Below are 18,263 nucleotides of genomic sequence, written 5' to 3' on the forward strand. Positions count from 1 at the left end.
GACAAAATATCATATCATTTTTTACAATAAAGCCCTAATAATAGTTTCGTTTTATTTATGTTAAATCGTCAAGTAAGCTTTCACCTCATGCATTGTCTTCTAAACTCTACAATTTAGTTTATCACTCACACTTTCATGCTCACTTGTAAACATTCCTCAGGTAGACTGTGATTCTCAACGCTCTCTTTCCCTAACATTTTCTGAAATTCTTTGCTCCCAAAATGTAATCCCAAATTCACTTTACTCCCAAATTTTTCCTCATTTTGAACACCATTTTTAACTTACATTTCCTGATATAAATTTCTTCAAAAGTCGACGGCTGAACGATGCCCAGTGAATCCCAAACGGCATGCAAGGCTGATCCTGTTTAACGGAAGGATCAAAATTCCATTACCGTATTCAGTATAACAACAAATCATATAAGCTCTCGGTTTTTACATGACTTAAACTTCAAAATATCAACATAATATATTTTTAGATGCTCTTCAAACAAAGAGTAGGATTTTAATCGAGTGTATTATCACATTCAAGTGCTAGATTTACATTTTTCAAAGAGATCACATGAAATGCTGCGGAAAACATAAAAATATAAAAAAACTTCCTAAATTTGCTTAACAGTTGAGATAAATCGAGGATTAATTTGCGTGATAAAATAATAAAACTGATTAATAAAAAATTCTGGTTAGCCTTTTTCAATAAATTTAAAGCGCCTACCTGAACTGCGTAAAAAACACGAGCCCAAGTTAACTGAAACCGAAGGCTTCTTTGTCCTGACCGAGGATGGGGAGGCTATACGTACTGCGAGTTATGATACCCTGCCACAGCCCCTCCCCTCCGCCTGGCCTGACCTGCCCAGGACAACGACTCTTCCCTGGGGTCCAACCCTTCACTTCTGCCCTGCCTAGGACAACGATTTTTCCTCAGGGTTCAACCCTTCAGCTTTTTCTGCTTACAACAACGACTCTTCCCTGGGGTTCATCCCTTCACATCAGCGCTGCCTAGGACAACGATTTTTCCTCAGGGTTCAACCCTTCAGCTTTTTCTGCTTACAACAACGACTCTTCCCTGGGGTTCATCCCTTCACATCAGCGCTGCCTAGGACAACGATTTTTCCTCAGGGTTCAACCCTTCAGCTTTTTCTGCTTACAACAACGACTCTTCCCTGGGGTTCATCCCTTCACATCTGCCCTGCCTAGGACAACGATTTTTCCTCAGGGTTCATCCCTTCACTTCTTCCCTGCCTAGGACAACGATTTTTCCTCAGGGTTCAACCCTTCACTCCTTCCCTGCCTAGGACAACGATTTTTCCTCAGGGTTCATCCCTTCACTTCTTCCCTGCCTAGGACAACGATTTTTCCTCAGGGTTCATCCCTTCACTTCTTCCCTGCCTAGGATAACGATTTTTCCTCAGGGTTCAACCCTTCACTCCTTCCCTGCCTAGGATAACGATTTTTCCTCAGGGTTCAACCCTTCACTTCTTCCCTGCCTAAGATAACGATTTTTCCTCAGGGTTCAACCCTTCACTGCTTCTCTGCCTAGGATAACGATTTTTCCTCAGGGTTCAACCCTTCACTTCTTCCCTGCCTAGGACAACGATTTTTTCCTCGGGGTTCAACCCTTCACTTCTTCCCTACCTAGGACAACGATTTTTTTCTTGGGGTTCAACCAACGATTTTTCCTCAGGGTTCAACCCTTCAGTTTTTTCTGCCCAGTACAACGACTCTGCCCTGGGGTTCAACCCCTCAGCTTAAAAGTCCCTCTGTTCAGAACGGATATGAATGAAATTAAAAACATATCTAATTAATAGCCAGACTCTGAGATAGGAATAGATGCATATTTTCCGTTTCTTCGTTTTCGATCTAAAGTACAGTAATAATCGAAACTAATGACCATAATAGTGGCCTCGTGTACAGAGGTAATGCCTGCTTCTGGGCTTAATAGTGGTATAGCGGCCAGTAGCTGACGTTGTGAGCCTTCTTCTTGTCAACAGGTTTTTACGAGACATCTGCCAATGAAAAATTCTGCTTTTGAACAATCTTTGGTGTAAAATTGATTAACCGAGAAGTCAAACAAACAAGTTTAGAGAACATAAGATGGTACGTTCTCCATTTGGTTGGGACTAATTACTCTCTCTGCGATAGGCTACCGGTGGTGATTATGCCATTAAGCGCCCTGAACTTGTATGTTTCTAACACCATTCACGAATATAATATTTAGTCATACAGCGTCTATTTTGCCGACTAAAATAACTACCAAATTAGTTTGGCAGCCAAATGTCGCCGAATCTGCCCATGACTGGCAACTGAACATTGACAATCATGGGCTAACTTGGTATTTCTTTCGTGCAGGAAAGGAATACCAATATCATCGAAAGGAATACTCAAATATAATCGAATTTTTCGTTTTGTTTTCGTGTAGTAAAGAATATCTTATTTTGCCTTGAATATATATGACATGTCTCGTCTCGTTGCACCAAGTCTCATTTCTATCTGTCTCGTATCGTTTCATGATTATCGGGACAAAAGTTCTAAAGTCCAGGACACAAGCCTTTTCCCGGTTCATATCGTTTATTTCGGGACAAATTTTAATTATCCTCTATATGCCGTTATTTTTTCCTGGTAATTTCTCGTCTCGTCCCGGTTGTCGCGGTTCATTTCAATAAAATTATTCAGAGGCGCAGGAGTTTATCCCTGGGATGTAACCCTTCAGTTGTTCCTCGCATTATAACGAATCTTACCTGGGGTTCAACCCTTTAGTTTTTATTTGCGGGCCAGTGACTCTTCCTTGGGGTTCAATCCTTCAGTTTTCCTCGTATGACAACGACTCAACCTTGGGATTCAACTCATCAGTTTTTAACTCTGCTGGTGAAAAAGTGCCTGTTTTAATGAAAAATGGTAAAATGGAGTGTGATAGTCTTAAGCTATCGTTAAAGGTGGTAAGATATATATAGATATACAGTGGGGGGAAATAAATATTCGTACACTTGAAAAATCGTATTTTAATGTATGTAAGTACGCAAACTTAACAGGAAAAGTGATTTAAATTATGTATAGAGACGCATAGTATTCAAAAATACTATCAAAAGAAATTAAATCTCAATGCAACAAAAAACAATGCAACATGTTCACTTTTGAGGGTGAAAAAAGTATTCGTACAAAATAATAAATCCGCATTATTTTCATTTAATACTTGGTTGAATACCCGTTAAATGGTAAATCGTTAAAGTGATGCTGCGAAGTGAATGAGTAAGGAAGAAAAAGATAAGGAAGGAGACAGTGCAATAGCGAGATGAGAATGAATATATCTGCAGCCGCAAAAAAATGATATAGGGAATTGCACAAATTTGAAACAAGGGTTAAATTGAAAAGGTAATTTTTGTTTTTCACTGGTTTCCGAAGAAAGGGACAAAAATGGCGGACCAGCTGCAAGTACCGGTTACCCAGGATGCGATAACCGTTATTCGGGGCTCGTTGACCGGCGGTCCGCATATATAGCAAAGCCCGGACCGGACTGCAGGCATTGCGGCCAACACCGCTCCGGCATACGGAACTTGCATTCGAGAGCCTCAGACGTGTTGTTTGGAAGAAATGAGGTTGGGTTAGAATTCTGTTATAAAAAAGCATAATGTTTGGGTTTATTTGACGGAAGAGATGACGTAAGTTTTTAGTTGGTTAAAAGATGGGATTGGACTAGTCAAAGAGAAGCTACTCGTACGAAAGAAATCCATAGTTGCTGTTCCATGATGTGCGACAGAAGATTTGAACAGTTTTCATACTTTAAATTATAATAAAATTTTAATTATATAATAATAAAATGAAGGTATCTCGCGGCAATATAAATTAAGTATTGGTTTCGTGAAGCAAATGCCCATGCTTTAGAGCTGCCAATTGTAAGTGTTGAAATTATCTTCATTTAATTTTTTGCTGTCTCGCAGGGTAAAAAGTATCGAAGCCTAGTCGAATTTAGAGAATTGAAATAGATCACTGCCGTATATTTGACACTAATTTTTAACGGCATACCATATAAGGCGCTGACGTACACAGCGATATTGACGAAAGAAAGTTCAAAGGCCTTTGCCACTTGTACTGGATTGTTTTCCTGGATCAGTTCACCAGGTTCAATGACAATTATATCATTGAATTAATATCGTTAGTCTGCTTAAATCGTGAGTTAAACAGGCAATAAAAAGCAAAGAAAACTCCAGCGTGGCGATTCTGTTCTGGTCGCATGGTCTGGAATTATATAATCGAAAGTTGACCTTGACCATCATAGCAGCCGCTGGAAGAACAACACAGGTACTGCATTATAGGACGTTTCCTTAATTAACGTCTAACAAGAAACAAGTCGTCATGATATCAAAGGTAAGTCAATTCACTTAAATTATTATTAAATTTTAAATAAATGTTGTGCCTGAAATACAAATAAATCTAAAAAAATACTACATAAGCTTCGATACAATATGTTTTGTCATAATCGATTTATCGAGTCATTTGCTATCGAAAAAGATACGATTTAATGTTTACGATACATGCCCAGGAGACGGGTACAGCTAGGTCATTTGCTCGAATTCTTTTGCATTCATATGACTTGCTTCTAATTTAAATGGGAACTCAACATATATTGTATTCCACATTTCATTTTTTTTCTTATTTTACCTATTGATGAGCTTATTTCGATGGCCTCCATCAAATTAATTGTACGCCATTATCCGACATCCACAAGTAAGTTCGTTCATTCCTATTTCCTTTCTATTCACTCAAGCAAATTGGTAGAATTTGACATATATGAACACACGTATTATAATATATTTCAATGTTTATTTCAATTTATCATTGGATAATCAGAAGTATTTGCTAATCTGCCATTTATCATTCTCTTTTGTTATTTTATTTTCTTAAATCGATTGAGGACACGCGAGTGTAATATTAGAGATTCTAAAACAATAATCAATTACATTGCTCTAAATATAGTGATGTAATATTTAATTTCATAGAACTATTTAAAAGCTTTAATATCAACACATTGAAATCTTACTTCAGAGAAACCACGGTACAAAACCGTATAATTATATTGCACGTACAATATATCTTTAGTTTCCTATTATGAGGGAAATCATATCTCTATTATCGGTAAAATGTTTACCGTCTTATCAATTAATTATTTACTGTCTTATCAGTAAACTACTTAACATCTTGTCAGTAAATAATGTAGTCTTGTCAACAAGCTACTTACAGTTTTGTCCTTGATATTGTATTTATTGTCTTTTTGGTAATATATTTATACACTCTAACCAGTAAATCATCTATTGTCCTTCTGTTGATTATTTGTAGTCGTATAGTCTGTAAATAATTAATCGTCTTGTCAGTATAAACTACTTACGTTCTCAGTAATAATCTCCTTACAGAACTAATCCTCTGGATTTAAAGACAGGCTCTCCCACTTTGATTTTTGTGCTTAATGTTGGCGAAGATTTATGGATTGCCCTGGGCATGACAATCGTGGATGTAATTATCTGATAATGACATCACCGAAGGCCACGGGTTAAGAAGATTATTTTGCATAATCGGTGAATTGCCTCGCTTTCTTCTATGAGTAAAAACGTTGAGACACTTATACTATATTTCTCAATTAAATCGATTGTAAACTAAAAACAGGGATGACGTCTCCACACTAAGACACTCATCCTATTATCTTTTTAATCAGCACATTAAGACACTAAATCTATTATTAATATATTGACAATAGAAAACAGGGATGAAGTCATCACATAAAGACACTCATCTTATTCTACTTAATATATTAAGACAAGAATGACATCCTTGCTTCTGATCTCTCCTACAGGAATTGTTCTTGTTCGGTCTCATGTGCTTCACGCTCCTCACAGCGCCCGCGTCGGCCCAAGTAGCCCCCAACGGCTCGGCGGGGACCATAGGTCAGTGACACGAAGTATCATTGAAAAATAACATGAATATTTCACGTTGTGCATGCAACATGTTAATTTCAATAGGAGTTCTCGAATTTGAGGAAAAATAATCGAAATGGACCTTCAAGGTTCTCGATTGCATTCAAATAATGGTTTATTGCCATAACTAAATTACCAGAGGACTCCTTTTAAAAGGCGAGGCAACGTCAAATACGATTTTCAAAGAATAAGTGAATACAATAATTATTTGGCGGTATATGTGGCACCAATTGTCTGTTAGAAACAATAAAAATTCGATTCGAACATTAAAAGATAGAAGGAACTACGTTCGAGCACTCGGTGTCTGAAATTAAAGCTAGGCTGACGCTGCGGATAATAGATCAGTCAAGGGAATTAGTCAGATATTGTCAAAATCACGGTGCACTTTTTGCTCTTGTGTGGGTCATCTTGACCCATTTGGGCCCGCCAAAATAGCGTGCCTTTGTGCCACAATTTAAACAATATGACCCATTATTTTCTGTGTGTTGCATAGACCTAACCCTTTACGGTGCCGAGTGCGGTTGGCAAACCTTATGTAACAATTTATATTCCTGATCTGTGAACGATAAGGATTAGAAGCCTGATTGACTAGAACTTGAGTCCTGAATGACGTGTTAAATAATGAGAGAAGTCAACAGTATTGATAATAATGGATTGAGTGAGTTGTAGTTGGCAGGCTCTTATCTTCTCAGCTATCGCAGGAATTCACATCAGCGTGACTTGACACAGAGGTGTGAATGCAGCAGCGTTGTGTCGCATATTGTAAGCGGTGCCTACTATTTATTCACGACAATTTCCTTAAGGTCTAAATTATTTGTTCCACAAATGGCACAGCTTGTATAATTTAGTCGCCTTTCACCAAGCGGCTTAGGTCATTGTTGTATAATATCAACTGAGCCTTGCGCAAGGTTTTGCATCGGATTGGTCTCAGATCAGATTTTTTTATGTATATTCACTGGAAATTTTTTAATACTTAAAAATTAGATGGTATATAGATGGTCAAAAGATTGAAACATTTTAGCAAAGCACTAATACAAGCATTGATATTTACAAAGATTAATTAGCGATATAATATACCTAGTTTGATTGTTAATTTAATTTAATTAATTGTTTAATTGTCGGAATAAAAAAATTTTTCCAGATATCTGAAAAAAACATACTTAATCTGGCGTACGCGTCCGTAGTTGAAGGGCGATATACATTGCAAAATTTCGCAGCTGCTGTAGCCATCAAAGCGCGCTACATGGTACGCGCGTCTCCAGACTGCATTATATACTGGCATTTCTAAGTCTCCAGCTCGCTGGCAACGCTGGGACCATAGTTTCAAAATTCGCTATGTGAACGTAAGCACTTACGCTCTTTTTCTCATCTATGATTGGTAGATTTTGCTTGAAAGGTCGTCAATGATTGACTGATGAACTTACGATCTCTTAAACTTTTTTTTAAAGTATGGGCCCAGGTTACAATTCGACAATCTTTCTTCGCAAGTTCAGACTCGTACGCGGTAATGAACAAGTGTCTTTGATTAACAACGTACACTATAGGACAAGCCGCAATAAAAGACCTTAGCCTCAATAAACGAATATTGATTGGAATCTTCTGAAATTAAAATTTAATATAAGTCTTGATGGAAATTTTCAGAATTCGTTAATGAGTTCCATTAAAGTCAATTTTAGTAGCGTGGCTTTTTTCGATGCTCCAGATAATACTGTCGTGCGTATAGTGGCAGGTTCAATGTTCATTTAAATTACGGTCCCAGTAAAATACTTTATTGCACAAAACGTCACATTTACATTAAAAGTTTTCTTCACAGACGAGACTTTAGCACACAATATGGGCATCTACTAACTGCAGCCCGAGGGACAGGCTTACGAACCACAATTAAGATGCTGCTTAATTTCACGAGCGCGTTCCTACTGCTACCATTTCCTATACGCAATTTCCCATCACAGTTACAGTACATTCTTTCAATTCTACAATTCAAGACTTCTAATCCTAATTCTAACTTGACAACATATTTATCCAATAAAAGCCTATACCTAACAAAAAATACTGTTTAATTTAAGATCTCTACAATATACTAATTATAACAACTAAATTTCTATCCATCGAAGATTTTTATATGAGAACATTTCAGTCAGTTTGTAGTTTTTTTCAAAATTCTATCACGTGTATGTATCATGAACGATGATCTTTTATAAAACTTATAATACGTCTTGCCATCGGAATTCAAAGAGCTTCAAACGTTAAACCCTCTCTTTACTGCTAACAACGAAATTATATATTATAACAACTCCATAAAGTAGTTAATTAAATCATATTCTTTCATTTACGAACATTAATGGGAATGTATGTATCGCTTTATTCAGATTTTCGGTACCCGGACGTGATTGTGAGTCCTCTTGTGCCGTGCCCGTACGTTGGGGTGTTCCCTCACCCCCGAGACTGCCGCTGGTTCTACCGGTGAGTCCTAGACAAAAGTCCCCACACCCTCGAGACTGCCGCTGGTTCTACCGGTGAGTCCTAGACAAAAGTCCCAACCCTCGAGACTGCCGCTGGTTCTACCGGTGAGTCCTAGACAAAAGTCCCCCACCCCCGAGACTGCCGCTGGTTCTACCGGTGAGTCCTAGACAAAAGTCCCCCACCCCCGAGACTGCCGCCGGTTCTACCGGTGAGTCCTAGACTAAAGTTATTTCGGTGAGCATTTCAAAAGTGATTTCCGTTCAATATAGAAGTTTCCTACGATTTTAACCTTGAACCTTCCGGATGTTGCAATTCCATTTCTAAATTTCGAATATATATTAGAAATTTAATTTTACCTAATTTATTTTAGAGTGTTCGTGGTAGATGCAACGAAACTCACGGCTACGAATACGAAAATAAACCCATAGTCAACTACATCAGGCGACTCTAAACTAACCATGGCAGCAACTAAAATAAAAGAATGAAATATCCGCGGTGACACCGTTTATACTCCATTTTTTTCTGCTAATTAATATATTAATTTCGTTTTACTAATGTACTCAACAGCTGTTACGACACGTACGAATCCGGGCACTTCTGGCGCGCGTACTTTGAGTGTGGGCCCGGCACGATGTTTTCCGACACGCTGGACCAGTGCGTGTTCCCGGGCCCTGCCAACAACTGTTTGGTGGAAGCCCCGCAGCCAAGCCACAACTGCAGGACCCAACTCAGCGGCTGCCGCCAGCAAAACGTCTGCGCTCCTTCCGCCGTCGGTGAGGGAATCGAAATCAATCATATTCTTGATCGAAAAATTTAGTAATTAAAATTTTTTCATAACCAAGAATGAAAGATGAAATTATTATTAGACAAGAATGAAATTATTTCTGTGGACATTGATCAATATTGAAGATCTGGTCTTAGATTGATCTGAATCAATCAATCGAAATTCTACGCAAAATTTAGATCAATTGAAAACTAGATCACACAAAGAACGAATTTCTCCGAGAAATAAGGATTGACTTTATTTTTAATATACATATTGTATTAAAGTTTTTCAAACAGATTGATAACAAATGATCACTGGAAAGTTCCCATAAAAACTTTGCAGACAATGAGAGGGTAGTTAATAATTATATTTAAAAAACAGCTTTATAATGAACGAACGCTAACAGAAACACGCGTCATCAAGTCTCTAGAAAACACATCAAATTCTGCTAGCACTGGATAAAAATACACCGTGTGTTTTCACACGTCTGACCCTGCACCTAATGTTGTTCCAGGCTCGTCGTTTGTGTACACAACGGAGATCTGCTCTCGGGGGCTCCAGATTTGCCTTGGCGCTCCGAACGTGGAGCTCTGCAGCGCGGGCTACGTCTATGATGTGGCTAACAACGAATGTATTCAAGGTGCGGACAATTTATTTTGATTTAGTGCAAAAAAATTATCTAGAGTTTTAGATGCTATTTTGATGTTTCATGCATCAGAAATGCCCTGTTTATATGTGTATATATTTCTTAGTAGATTTTATTTCATTAATATGGGTTTCTTTCAATACACATTGTCGGGCATCAGCTGAGGCACCGCATATAGGCCTATAGTGATCGTTCTTTAGCCGATTGCGTTGTCTAAGTGTTGATTCTATAACCACGAGTTTAAAAAGGGCACTTGTAGACGTTTAAGTTCAATAACTTTATTCAGGAAGTAGGTTAATACAATTAATCACAAATCGGTACAACGGAAGTTCGTTAGGACTATAGCTTATTAAGTAAATAGTTCGGACCCTGGACACGTAAAAGGCTAGCGTAGATGCTATAGTAATCTCTGTATTCGGCGCCACGTGTCTCTTCCAACTGACTCTCTGGCTATCCTCCCAACAACCAACAGTTTCCGTTTTCTTATTTTACAACACAAAACAAGTCCAGATATTTAAGCTTAATGAAGCATGTGGAAAATGCTTTTTCTATAACAACATAACTCGTAATATTTGTCATAACAACGCTCTTCTTTTTGAGAAAAAATTCAAATTTACTTCAACTGACTTATTTTTCTAAGTTTTTAGGGATTAAAGACAGATAATTTTGCACAAAACGATATTCAGTCGAGAAAAATGACTTTGGAAGTCATTTTTTTGGTGTGCCTTCCAAACCTCAGTTTGAAACAACGAGCATACAGTATATCTAAACATTTACGAATTGAAAATGGAATAAATATTTAATTTGATTAAACAAATATACATACTAAATTTCTACGGAAATGAGTCTATACGTTCACATCGTAACTTACTTGTTCTTCTTCTTTTTCATTCCTGCTTACAAAAAAGCTCGTTGGTGCACCTATAATGCATGAATTAGGAAATTATCTCATTTTAATATAACCTTGAATTTCTTTATGAACAAAATTCATATTAAAAACCAATCACTAGATGCCGAAATTTTCAATAATTCTCATCAATTTTAAAAAGACTTCCTGCCTTCAAAGTCAAACATCATATATGATTCAAATATTTTGCCTGATTAGTCAACAACATTGTCAACATTAAAAAAAATAAATGAAATTAATACACGAATAAAAACATATGGACTATCTCATGCAAATTACAAACAAAACTCTATGGCAAAATCATTACTAGGAATTATTTCTGTTTCTACGTAAATAATTATTAAGCCGTCCTATGATGTCGGAGGAGAAATAAGTCTCCGCAGGCTACGCCATTGTTGAACTATATAAGGTTGACCCACGAGAAGTTCCGCCTTTTAGTTCAGCTTTCATGTTACGTCACGTAGATCGAGAAACGTAAACAAACCCGTCATTCCGATGACGGATTGGTTGACTGGTTTGAACGCATTTCGGTGATTGGTTAATGCCCGTGATGTCATTGAGATCAGTGACGTCATTGAGATCAGTGATCATGCTAAAAACAAGCTCCGTTCGCGAAAATGAGCTTCTCATGAGTCTACCTTATACTAGTTCCGACTATGGGCTACGCAGCTCTCAGAGCAGCAACGGGAAGGGTTAGCGTGGGTGGAATTTCTCAACTTCCTCGTGAAAAGGTTTAAAAACAACCTATTGCGTTAGGTTTAAAACAACCTAGTTAGCTTAAAGCTAGAAAACGACTCAATTTGTTTTGATTGAGTTTAAACTATTTACTAGATAGTCAAACTGTTGTGTTTGAACTAGTGAATAAGGCCACTGTTGCGTTTGTGTTTAAAAGTGCCGTGCCCGTACGTCGTCAGGTAACCAGTTATTTCCATTAGTTATTTGCACCCGTGACTCTTTGATCACGAGTGGCTATTGTGTGCGGTTATTCTGTAATTACAAGCAATTCACATTTTGTACACTTTTCAGAAATAAAACACCTAACTGTAAATTGTACAATTTGCATTAGTTAGTTATCGTTTAAAAGTAATCTTTGGACTAGAATTTTAGGTACAAAACCACCTTCACACTTTATGTCAGAAATTCAAGTTAAAAACTCCATTCGTAGCTAAAACTTCATGGAATTTTCTACCCTGGCAGAGCAAGACCTCTGTCAGACCACCACGTCCACCCATCGTCCCGTCAGCGACTTCGGCGTCAAATGTGAGGACCAAGTCAGGGACTGTCGCGACTACCGCGCCTGTCTGCCTGGCCGTCCTGCGCAGGTGCGGTGTCAGATCAATTATTGCTGACTACTGTTTAAGACAGTTTATTATTTGAATGGGGACGAAGTTAGCGACTGCCGCGGTTACCGCACGTCCACAACAACAATGATGATTATTTGAAAACAATTGTATGAAAAAACACTTGAATAATGCTCTTCATTGCAACTAAAAATAATCTAATAACTAGCCCCCACACATAGTAGGTTAGGTCTGCTCAGGTTTTCTTGCGTGGTTAAAAATAGAATAAATTTTGCAACGTAAGTAGGTCTATCCAGAGGAGGTTAGGCCGGTGTAGGTCAGGCAAGATGCAGTTAGGCCATTGACCATACCTAACTTGAACTTGCCTAGGCTTTGGCTGCTGTGAATATAAGAAGCAGTGGCTTGAAGCACTTGATTTCATTAGCTGTTTAATGTGCTCAACAACGGAAAGGAATATGAACTTTAGTGTAAAATCAGGCTAAGCCGGCCTCCGGCTAAGCTCCGCTATAGCCCGGCTGGCAATATCAGCAGCAATATTCAAGGAATTTTCTTGAATTTTTCAGGTGTACAGGCTGTGCTACGTCACGAGGTATTGCTATGATTTGTCCGGTCTCACCAGCAGGACAAATAAATGTCCCGAAAATCAACTCTTCAATGTGTACGATGGCAACTGCATGGCTCCTGTGACACGTGAGTACTGGGTTTTGATCTCGATCTCTTCTTCGAACTCTTCGAAACAATTCGAACCTCCAGGGAAAAAATATCACTTCCTGTATTAGGCTGAATCAAGAACCCGAATCGTTTTCTCTAGTTCTTTAATTAATTTGCTATTGATGCTGCAGGACCTGACCAATGATTTATGTTGTTACCAGATTTGCTAATTTTTCCCGCCTTGAATGCCAAAGTTTTCAGCGGGGCGTAGCCGTGGCCAAAAATTTGACTCTTATTGCGACCCTGGAGCCAATGCCCAGGCTCATCATTCAACCTCAGAGCTGGAAGCCGCAGATCACACCATTGCGGAATACGAATCCGTTGGCCACTAATTTAGCTCTTAAATTAATGCTGAAGCAAACGTGCAGCTTAAACTCGCACAGCTAAACTTAACTCAGAGCTTAGACAAAGTGGCCGAGAGCAGACAACGCTACAAACATCGCAAACCACACCCGCACCGGAATGGCTTAAGCAATTGCTCCGTAAGTCCATAGCTACTGCCCAAGTTAGTTTCGTTTTTTACATGTACAATCCCTGCATGGATCTACCTCCCCACATACTCCAATACATACTTGCTGCAGTCAATAATGCGAATCGGTTAGGTTCAGCTAAGTTTATTTTGGTGGACAGTCGTGGCAAGGGTAGAAGTAATTAAGTAGGGCTATTTTGGAGGTTGAACATCCATACAGACAAGACGGGCTTAATCAGTTGCTGTAGAATTGGGTCGCTATTCCTTCAAGCACTTGAGTTCTTATGCTTAAATAATATCCATTACTTTGGCTCGATGGACCGCGGATATTAATATGAACTAAAGACCATCTGGCTTTACTTAGACTTACTCTGTCCTTGCCTTTTGACGTTGCTCCGCCTCTCAATTCATGCAGACTATAAAGGCCCGTTTCCACAATGAGACTCTGCGAGACAGACGCCTGAAAAACTGGCTTTTTCAGTTCGGACTGAGGCAGTCCTGACCATCGAGACTGGCGCGACGGGCATTCAAGCCCTGTTCAATCTTTCACTGGACTTGCGTGAGTTGCGTGACGGGCACGGGGCAGTGTCGCTGTGACTTTCGTTCAAGTAGGTATTGCGCTGGGCTGTCGCCTATGTCGCCTTTGCCTGCCTATTTGCCTGATCATGTCGCACGACGGAGACTGAAGCAGAGATGTCACTGAAAGGCTTATCGATTTATATAGAGAGGCCTGGCAAGTAAAAAGCTCTTTTTACAGAGACAGAATCTTAAGAATTAGAGAAAATAAGTAAAGAAATGGAGAAATTATATCCATCCACGAACATGGAAAAATGGAAATAATACTTCCTAACTTCTTATTAACCGATTTCATCTGTTTATTGACATGGATTCACTCGTCCGTCAATTAAAAAATCTCAATTATCTTATTGTACTTACAGTGTATGTATACTCAGTAAATAGTACTAAATAAACACAATAACCAATAATAGTAGTAGCATTTGTGAAGCACGCTATGATACCTATCTAAATCTCTAGGTCAAAAACCAGACATGGTTAAACATTGTGACGTATTTATTACATTTAATTTTCTCGACACATTAAAGGTATAATTTAACTTTAATCTTCCAATCTAGGAAATTATCCACATATACATATAAAAATCAGTCTTTTTTGTACATATATGTGGATTATTTTTGAGATTGGTACTTAATCCCATGGTGAATGCATGTTATTACACAGATAAACTATGTTAATTAGAAGTTTGAAACCATTCTTGCGTTTCATAACTGCTATTAGGTAAATAGATCTTTGTTTCCTCCTGCGCATAGTGACAACAGCTAGTAAAGCAAGAGCGGCAGCATAATCTATCTTCGAAGACCAGCGAGTGCGGTAGCCTAGACGGTCAGTCTAAGTCCCAGCACACGCGTGTGGTGGAAACGCGCACGCCAGTTTTCAGGCCCAGCCATGTGGCTTATTGGTCTCAGGCCAGTCTCAATCCTTCAGAATCAGTCCCGTAGTGGAAACGGACCACCGCAACTTGCTCACGTGCCAAGCATCTTCACCCTCCCGCATTCTATAGGGTAAGGTTAAATTCGCGCGGGTTGGTTTGGATGGAGAGTCAGGGCGAGCAACTTAAGAAGGTTAGGCCAGAGTAATTAAGGCTAAATGAGGATATTACCATGCTAAACTTGAGCATACTTAAGATGCGGCTGTGGACATGAGGCTTTAAAGCTTTAAGCACTTGACTTTACAGGCTAGCATGCCACCTGTACCGTGCTTAAACTAAAAAAGGCATACGAAGTGGAGTGCGGTCTTGCGCGTGACGGCGTTCTAGCATGCTTTCACACCGAGACTTGCTGATGCGTTATCCTGAGGCTAGGCTCAGCATTGTGGCATTGATATGCCTCTACTGCCACTGAAAACGAATTTTTAAAATCCAAAACTGGTCTTAAGTAATTGTGTCCAAAAACCATGCTAATCGGTACACCAACTTCATCCAATATACATATTTAAGTCTTCTCTGTTCATGTTGAGAGCTGAGAGTCATTTACCTGGGTACGACTAAATCGAAACTGAAAGTAACATAATACCAATTCATTATTGCAGCTGAGAACCGATGCCCAGGAGCGGACTTGATCATGACTGAAGTTCACATCAAAACCATTGTTGCAGCTATAAGAACCGATGCCCCAGAGTAGACTTAAACATGGCTCAAGTTAACATCATACCAATTGATTGTTGCAGCTGAGAACCAATGCCCCGGGTCGGACTTGATCGTCCACGACAATGTGCAGTGCACCCAAGAATCAGAGCACTGCAGCGTGTACACCGCATGTGAAACTTTAGCAAGTTTCCTGGGCTGCACGAGCGACTTCATGTGCGGCCAAGGCACCCCGAGGAGACGGGTGTGTGAACGCGACGCGGTCTTCGTGCCAAGCTTGAGCAGATGTGTGGCGGTGCCCACGCAGAGGCAGCTCGGCAGCCTTGACTTGGACGGACAACCAGCAGGTGCGGAAAGGGACAACGGCCATTCCCATATAGATGAATATTTTTTTACTTTAATGTTATTTGGATCAGAACTGCACCTTGTGGATAGAACATACAACATACATACAGCGTAGACGAAAGCCTAAGTACAACTTATGCCAGAGTAAAGATGTATTTCACTGAATATGATACGAGACAGGTGTTTAGTTTATCATCATTTTTCATTAGAAAGTTTTTTTTATTAATTCTGAATGATCAGCTCTCTTTCTCGGCTACCGCTTGATATATTGTGCAAAGTTCAAACCTTAAATAAAATTAGTTTCGCAATGGTTTTATAGTCTTTTATTGAAGTCAAATAACAAATAGTTTCATCTCGTAAAAGTTTACGGTACGAACATTCTAGTTTATTATGGTTCCTTTGATATATTCTAGGTGGCTTCTACTCCCCTTGCATTCACATCAACTTCCCCAATGGGAGTTTCCCTGATCTTGTGACGCCTGGTCCCGAACCCACGGACTCCTCAACCATCGCACCAACCCCCGATACCATAACCGAAACCATCCCCGTTACCCCCACAACACCCGCTGAGGTTCCCCCCACTCTCCCCCCGAGCGCTGATGTCCACGACTACATCGCGCAGTTCCAATGCCCCCACGCGGGGCTCGTGCCCAACGCGACTGGGCACATAGACTTGCAGTGCTCCGACGAAATTACTTGCATCCAGCACAACCACGGAATCGTGAGGGATTTAGATAAAATTATAATCTTATCTTTAGATAAAATTGTTATCTCATCTTTATATAAATTTTTTTCTTACCTTTAGATAAATTTTTATTATTCTTCAGATAAAATTGTTATTTTCCCTAAGATAAAATAATTATCTTCTGGTGATGTGGGAAAAGCTTCTTCGCTCAGTTAGTTTTTTTTTTTTTGCTCAGATGGTAGATAAAGGGAAAAATTGATACGTTTGCAATAGAATGATTGTTTTTTTTTCGAGACCTAAGTTGTTTAAATAATTTTTGATTTCGCATGTGAATACTAGTAAGGACATGAACGAGTATAAAAACTGAAATTTCAAACATGACCGAAGTTTCACTCTGTAATAGAAAACCAGCAGGCTGCAAAATTCAATGCAAGAATTTTCAAAATATCTTGATTATTTCACATTTGAAAAGAAAGTGCTAACAAATTTTGTAAAGGTGTTCGTCCACAAAACTTTAAAGTCAAAATTTTTATTTCACAGGAAACCACACAACGCTGCCGCAAATATTTTATTTGCGACTATTCACCATTTTCAAGCGACTTGCAACTCTTCCTCAGAGAATGTTCCGAGTCGACATTCTTTTCGTTCCAACTTCAAACCTGCCTTTCTTCCTACTATTGTGAGTAATCATGTATGAGACTAAATTTGATGGTAACAAATCTTTGTGTGCACATTTAATAACATATCTGAATAGATTTCACAGTAACCTCTCGTTGTGTGGTCGATTTTACATGCATGCCCTAAACGAGATAATCGTCAACACTCAAATGAACAAGAGAAGCTATGGTTTGCTCACTGCAACACTCGGAGAAATTAGGGAGACTTTGTCCAATTAACTATGCACTTTTTGACCTTCTAAACATAATCTTGGCAAAGTTTGGCCCGGCAAAAAGTTATATTAGTGCTACGAGAAGAAAATGTGTCACAATTTGAACAAAATAACCCAATAATTTTTCTGGGTAAATCATCACATGGCGGTGTAGTATTCATTAGCAAAATTTAATTTCAAACATTGGCAAGAAATAATATAGAGAAATGTGATGGATGACTTCTTAGGATTTTATAATGAATAGAACGATACATTTTATTTTTAATGACGTCAACATCTCATCGAAGTATCTCGTCTACCAGTTCCAGCGACGCCGTGTCGAAACTTTGGAGAAACGACCACTCCAAGAATTTCAACTGACCCCACATTGACAATTGCTCAATCCACTCCTGCTTCAGAAACTACGGTTACATCAACGAGTGAACCACTAACGACTGAACCACAAGCGGCTGAACCACCAACAACTGTTCCACCAACAACACCTGCAAACTACTCCAACACGAGCACCATATCCACCACTCATCCAACACCTGCAAACGACTCCAACACGAGCACCATATCCGCCACTACTCCAACACCTGCAAACTACTCCAACACGAGCACCATCTCCGCCACTACTCCAACACCTGTAAACTACCTCAACACGAGCACCATCTCCACCACTCCTTCTACACCATCTACTACAATCGTTGTCTTCCGCCTCCATCAGCCGTGTTTTCGTAACCAGCAGATCCCCAAGCTGACCCCTGAAGGGACTCGAGTTCACTGCAAGAACATTCCGCTGTGTATTGAAGGAATATTTCAGGTATAAACGCAATTTTTAAACAATAATCATTTCAAGAGCGATTAACATTTTTGTTAATTCGGTAGAGTACCAAGCATGAAAAATGAGCGTGATTAAATCGCTTCAATTTTTGTACGACTCAAATTACGGTAAATAATGGATATATTAACTCAA

General features: G+C 39.1%; 1 protein-coding gene across 3 annotated transcripts in view; it reads left to right on the plus strand.

The window, feature by feature from the left end:
- Positions 1 to 3,942: 3,942 nt before the first annotated feature.
- LOC108671948 (mucin-4) overlaps positions 3,943 to 18,263 on the plus strand; it is a 43,055-nt gene continuing 28,734 nt past the window's right edge. Inside the window, exons 1-12 of one of the 3 annotated variants that reach the window (XM_018159546.2) lie at positions 3,943 to 4,361; positions 5,842 to 5,932; positions 8,332 to 8,425; positions 8,993 to 9,198; positions 9,706 to 9,831; positions 11,942 to 12,066; positions 12,609 to 12,735; positions 15,470 to 15,733; positions 16,145 to 16,452; positions 16,957 to 17,095; positions 17,608 to 17,816; positions 17,961 to 18,110. In XM_018159546.2, the coding sequence (XP_018015035.1) occupies positions 4,350 to 4,361; positions 5,842 to 5,932; positions 8,332 to 8,425; positions 8,993 to 9,198; positions 9,706 to 9,831; positions 11,942 to 12,066; positions 12,609 to 12,735; positions 15,470 to 15,733; positions 16,145 to 16,452; positions 16,957 to 17,095; positions 17,608 to 17,816; positions 17,961 to 18,110 (1,851 nt within the window). In that variant the 5' untranslated portion in view covers positions 3,943 to 4,349. Of the gene's footprint in view, positions 4,362 to 5,841; positions 5,933 to 8,331; positions 8,426 to 8,992; positions 9,199 to 9,705; positions 9,832 to 11,941; positions 12,067 to 12,608; positions 12,736 to 15,469; positions 15,734 to 16,144; positions 16,453 to 16,956; positions 17,096 to 17,607; positions 18,111 to 18,263 lie in introns of all 3 variants that reach the window. The other 2 variants (XM_018159545.2, XM_018159548.2) reach the window with 2 other exon arrangements.

Source organism: Hyalella azteca, unplaced genomic scaffold (genome assembly GCF_000764305.2).
Source record: "Hyalella azteca isolate HAZT.00-mixed unplaced genomic scaffold, Hazt_2.0.2 contig12030, whole genome shotgun sequence".
Taxonomy (NCBI): domain Eukaryota; kingdom Metazoa; phylum Arthropoda; class Malacostraca; order Amphipoda; family Hyalellidae; genus Hyalella; species Hyalella azteca.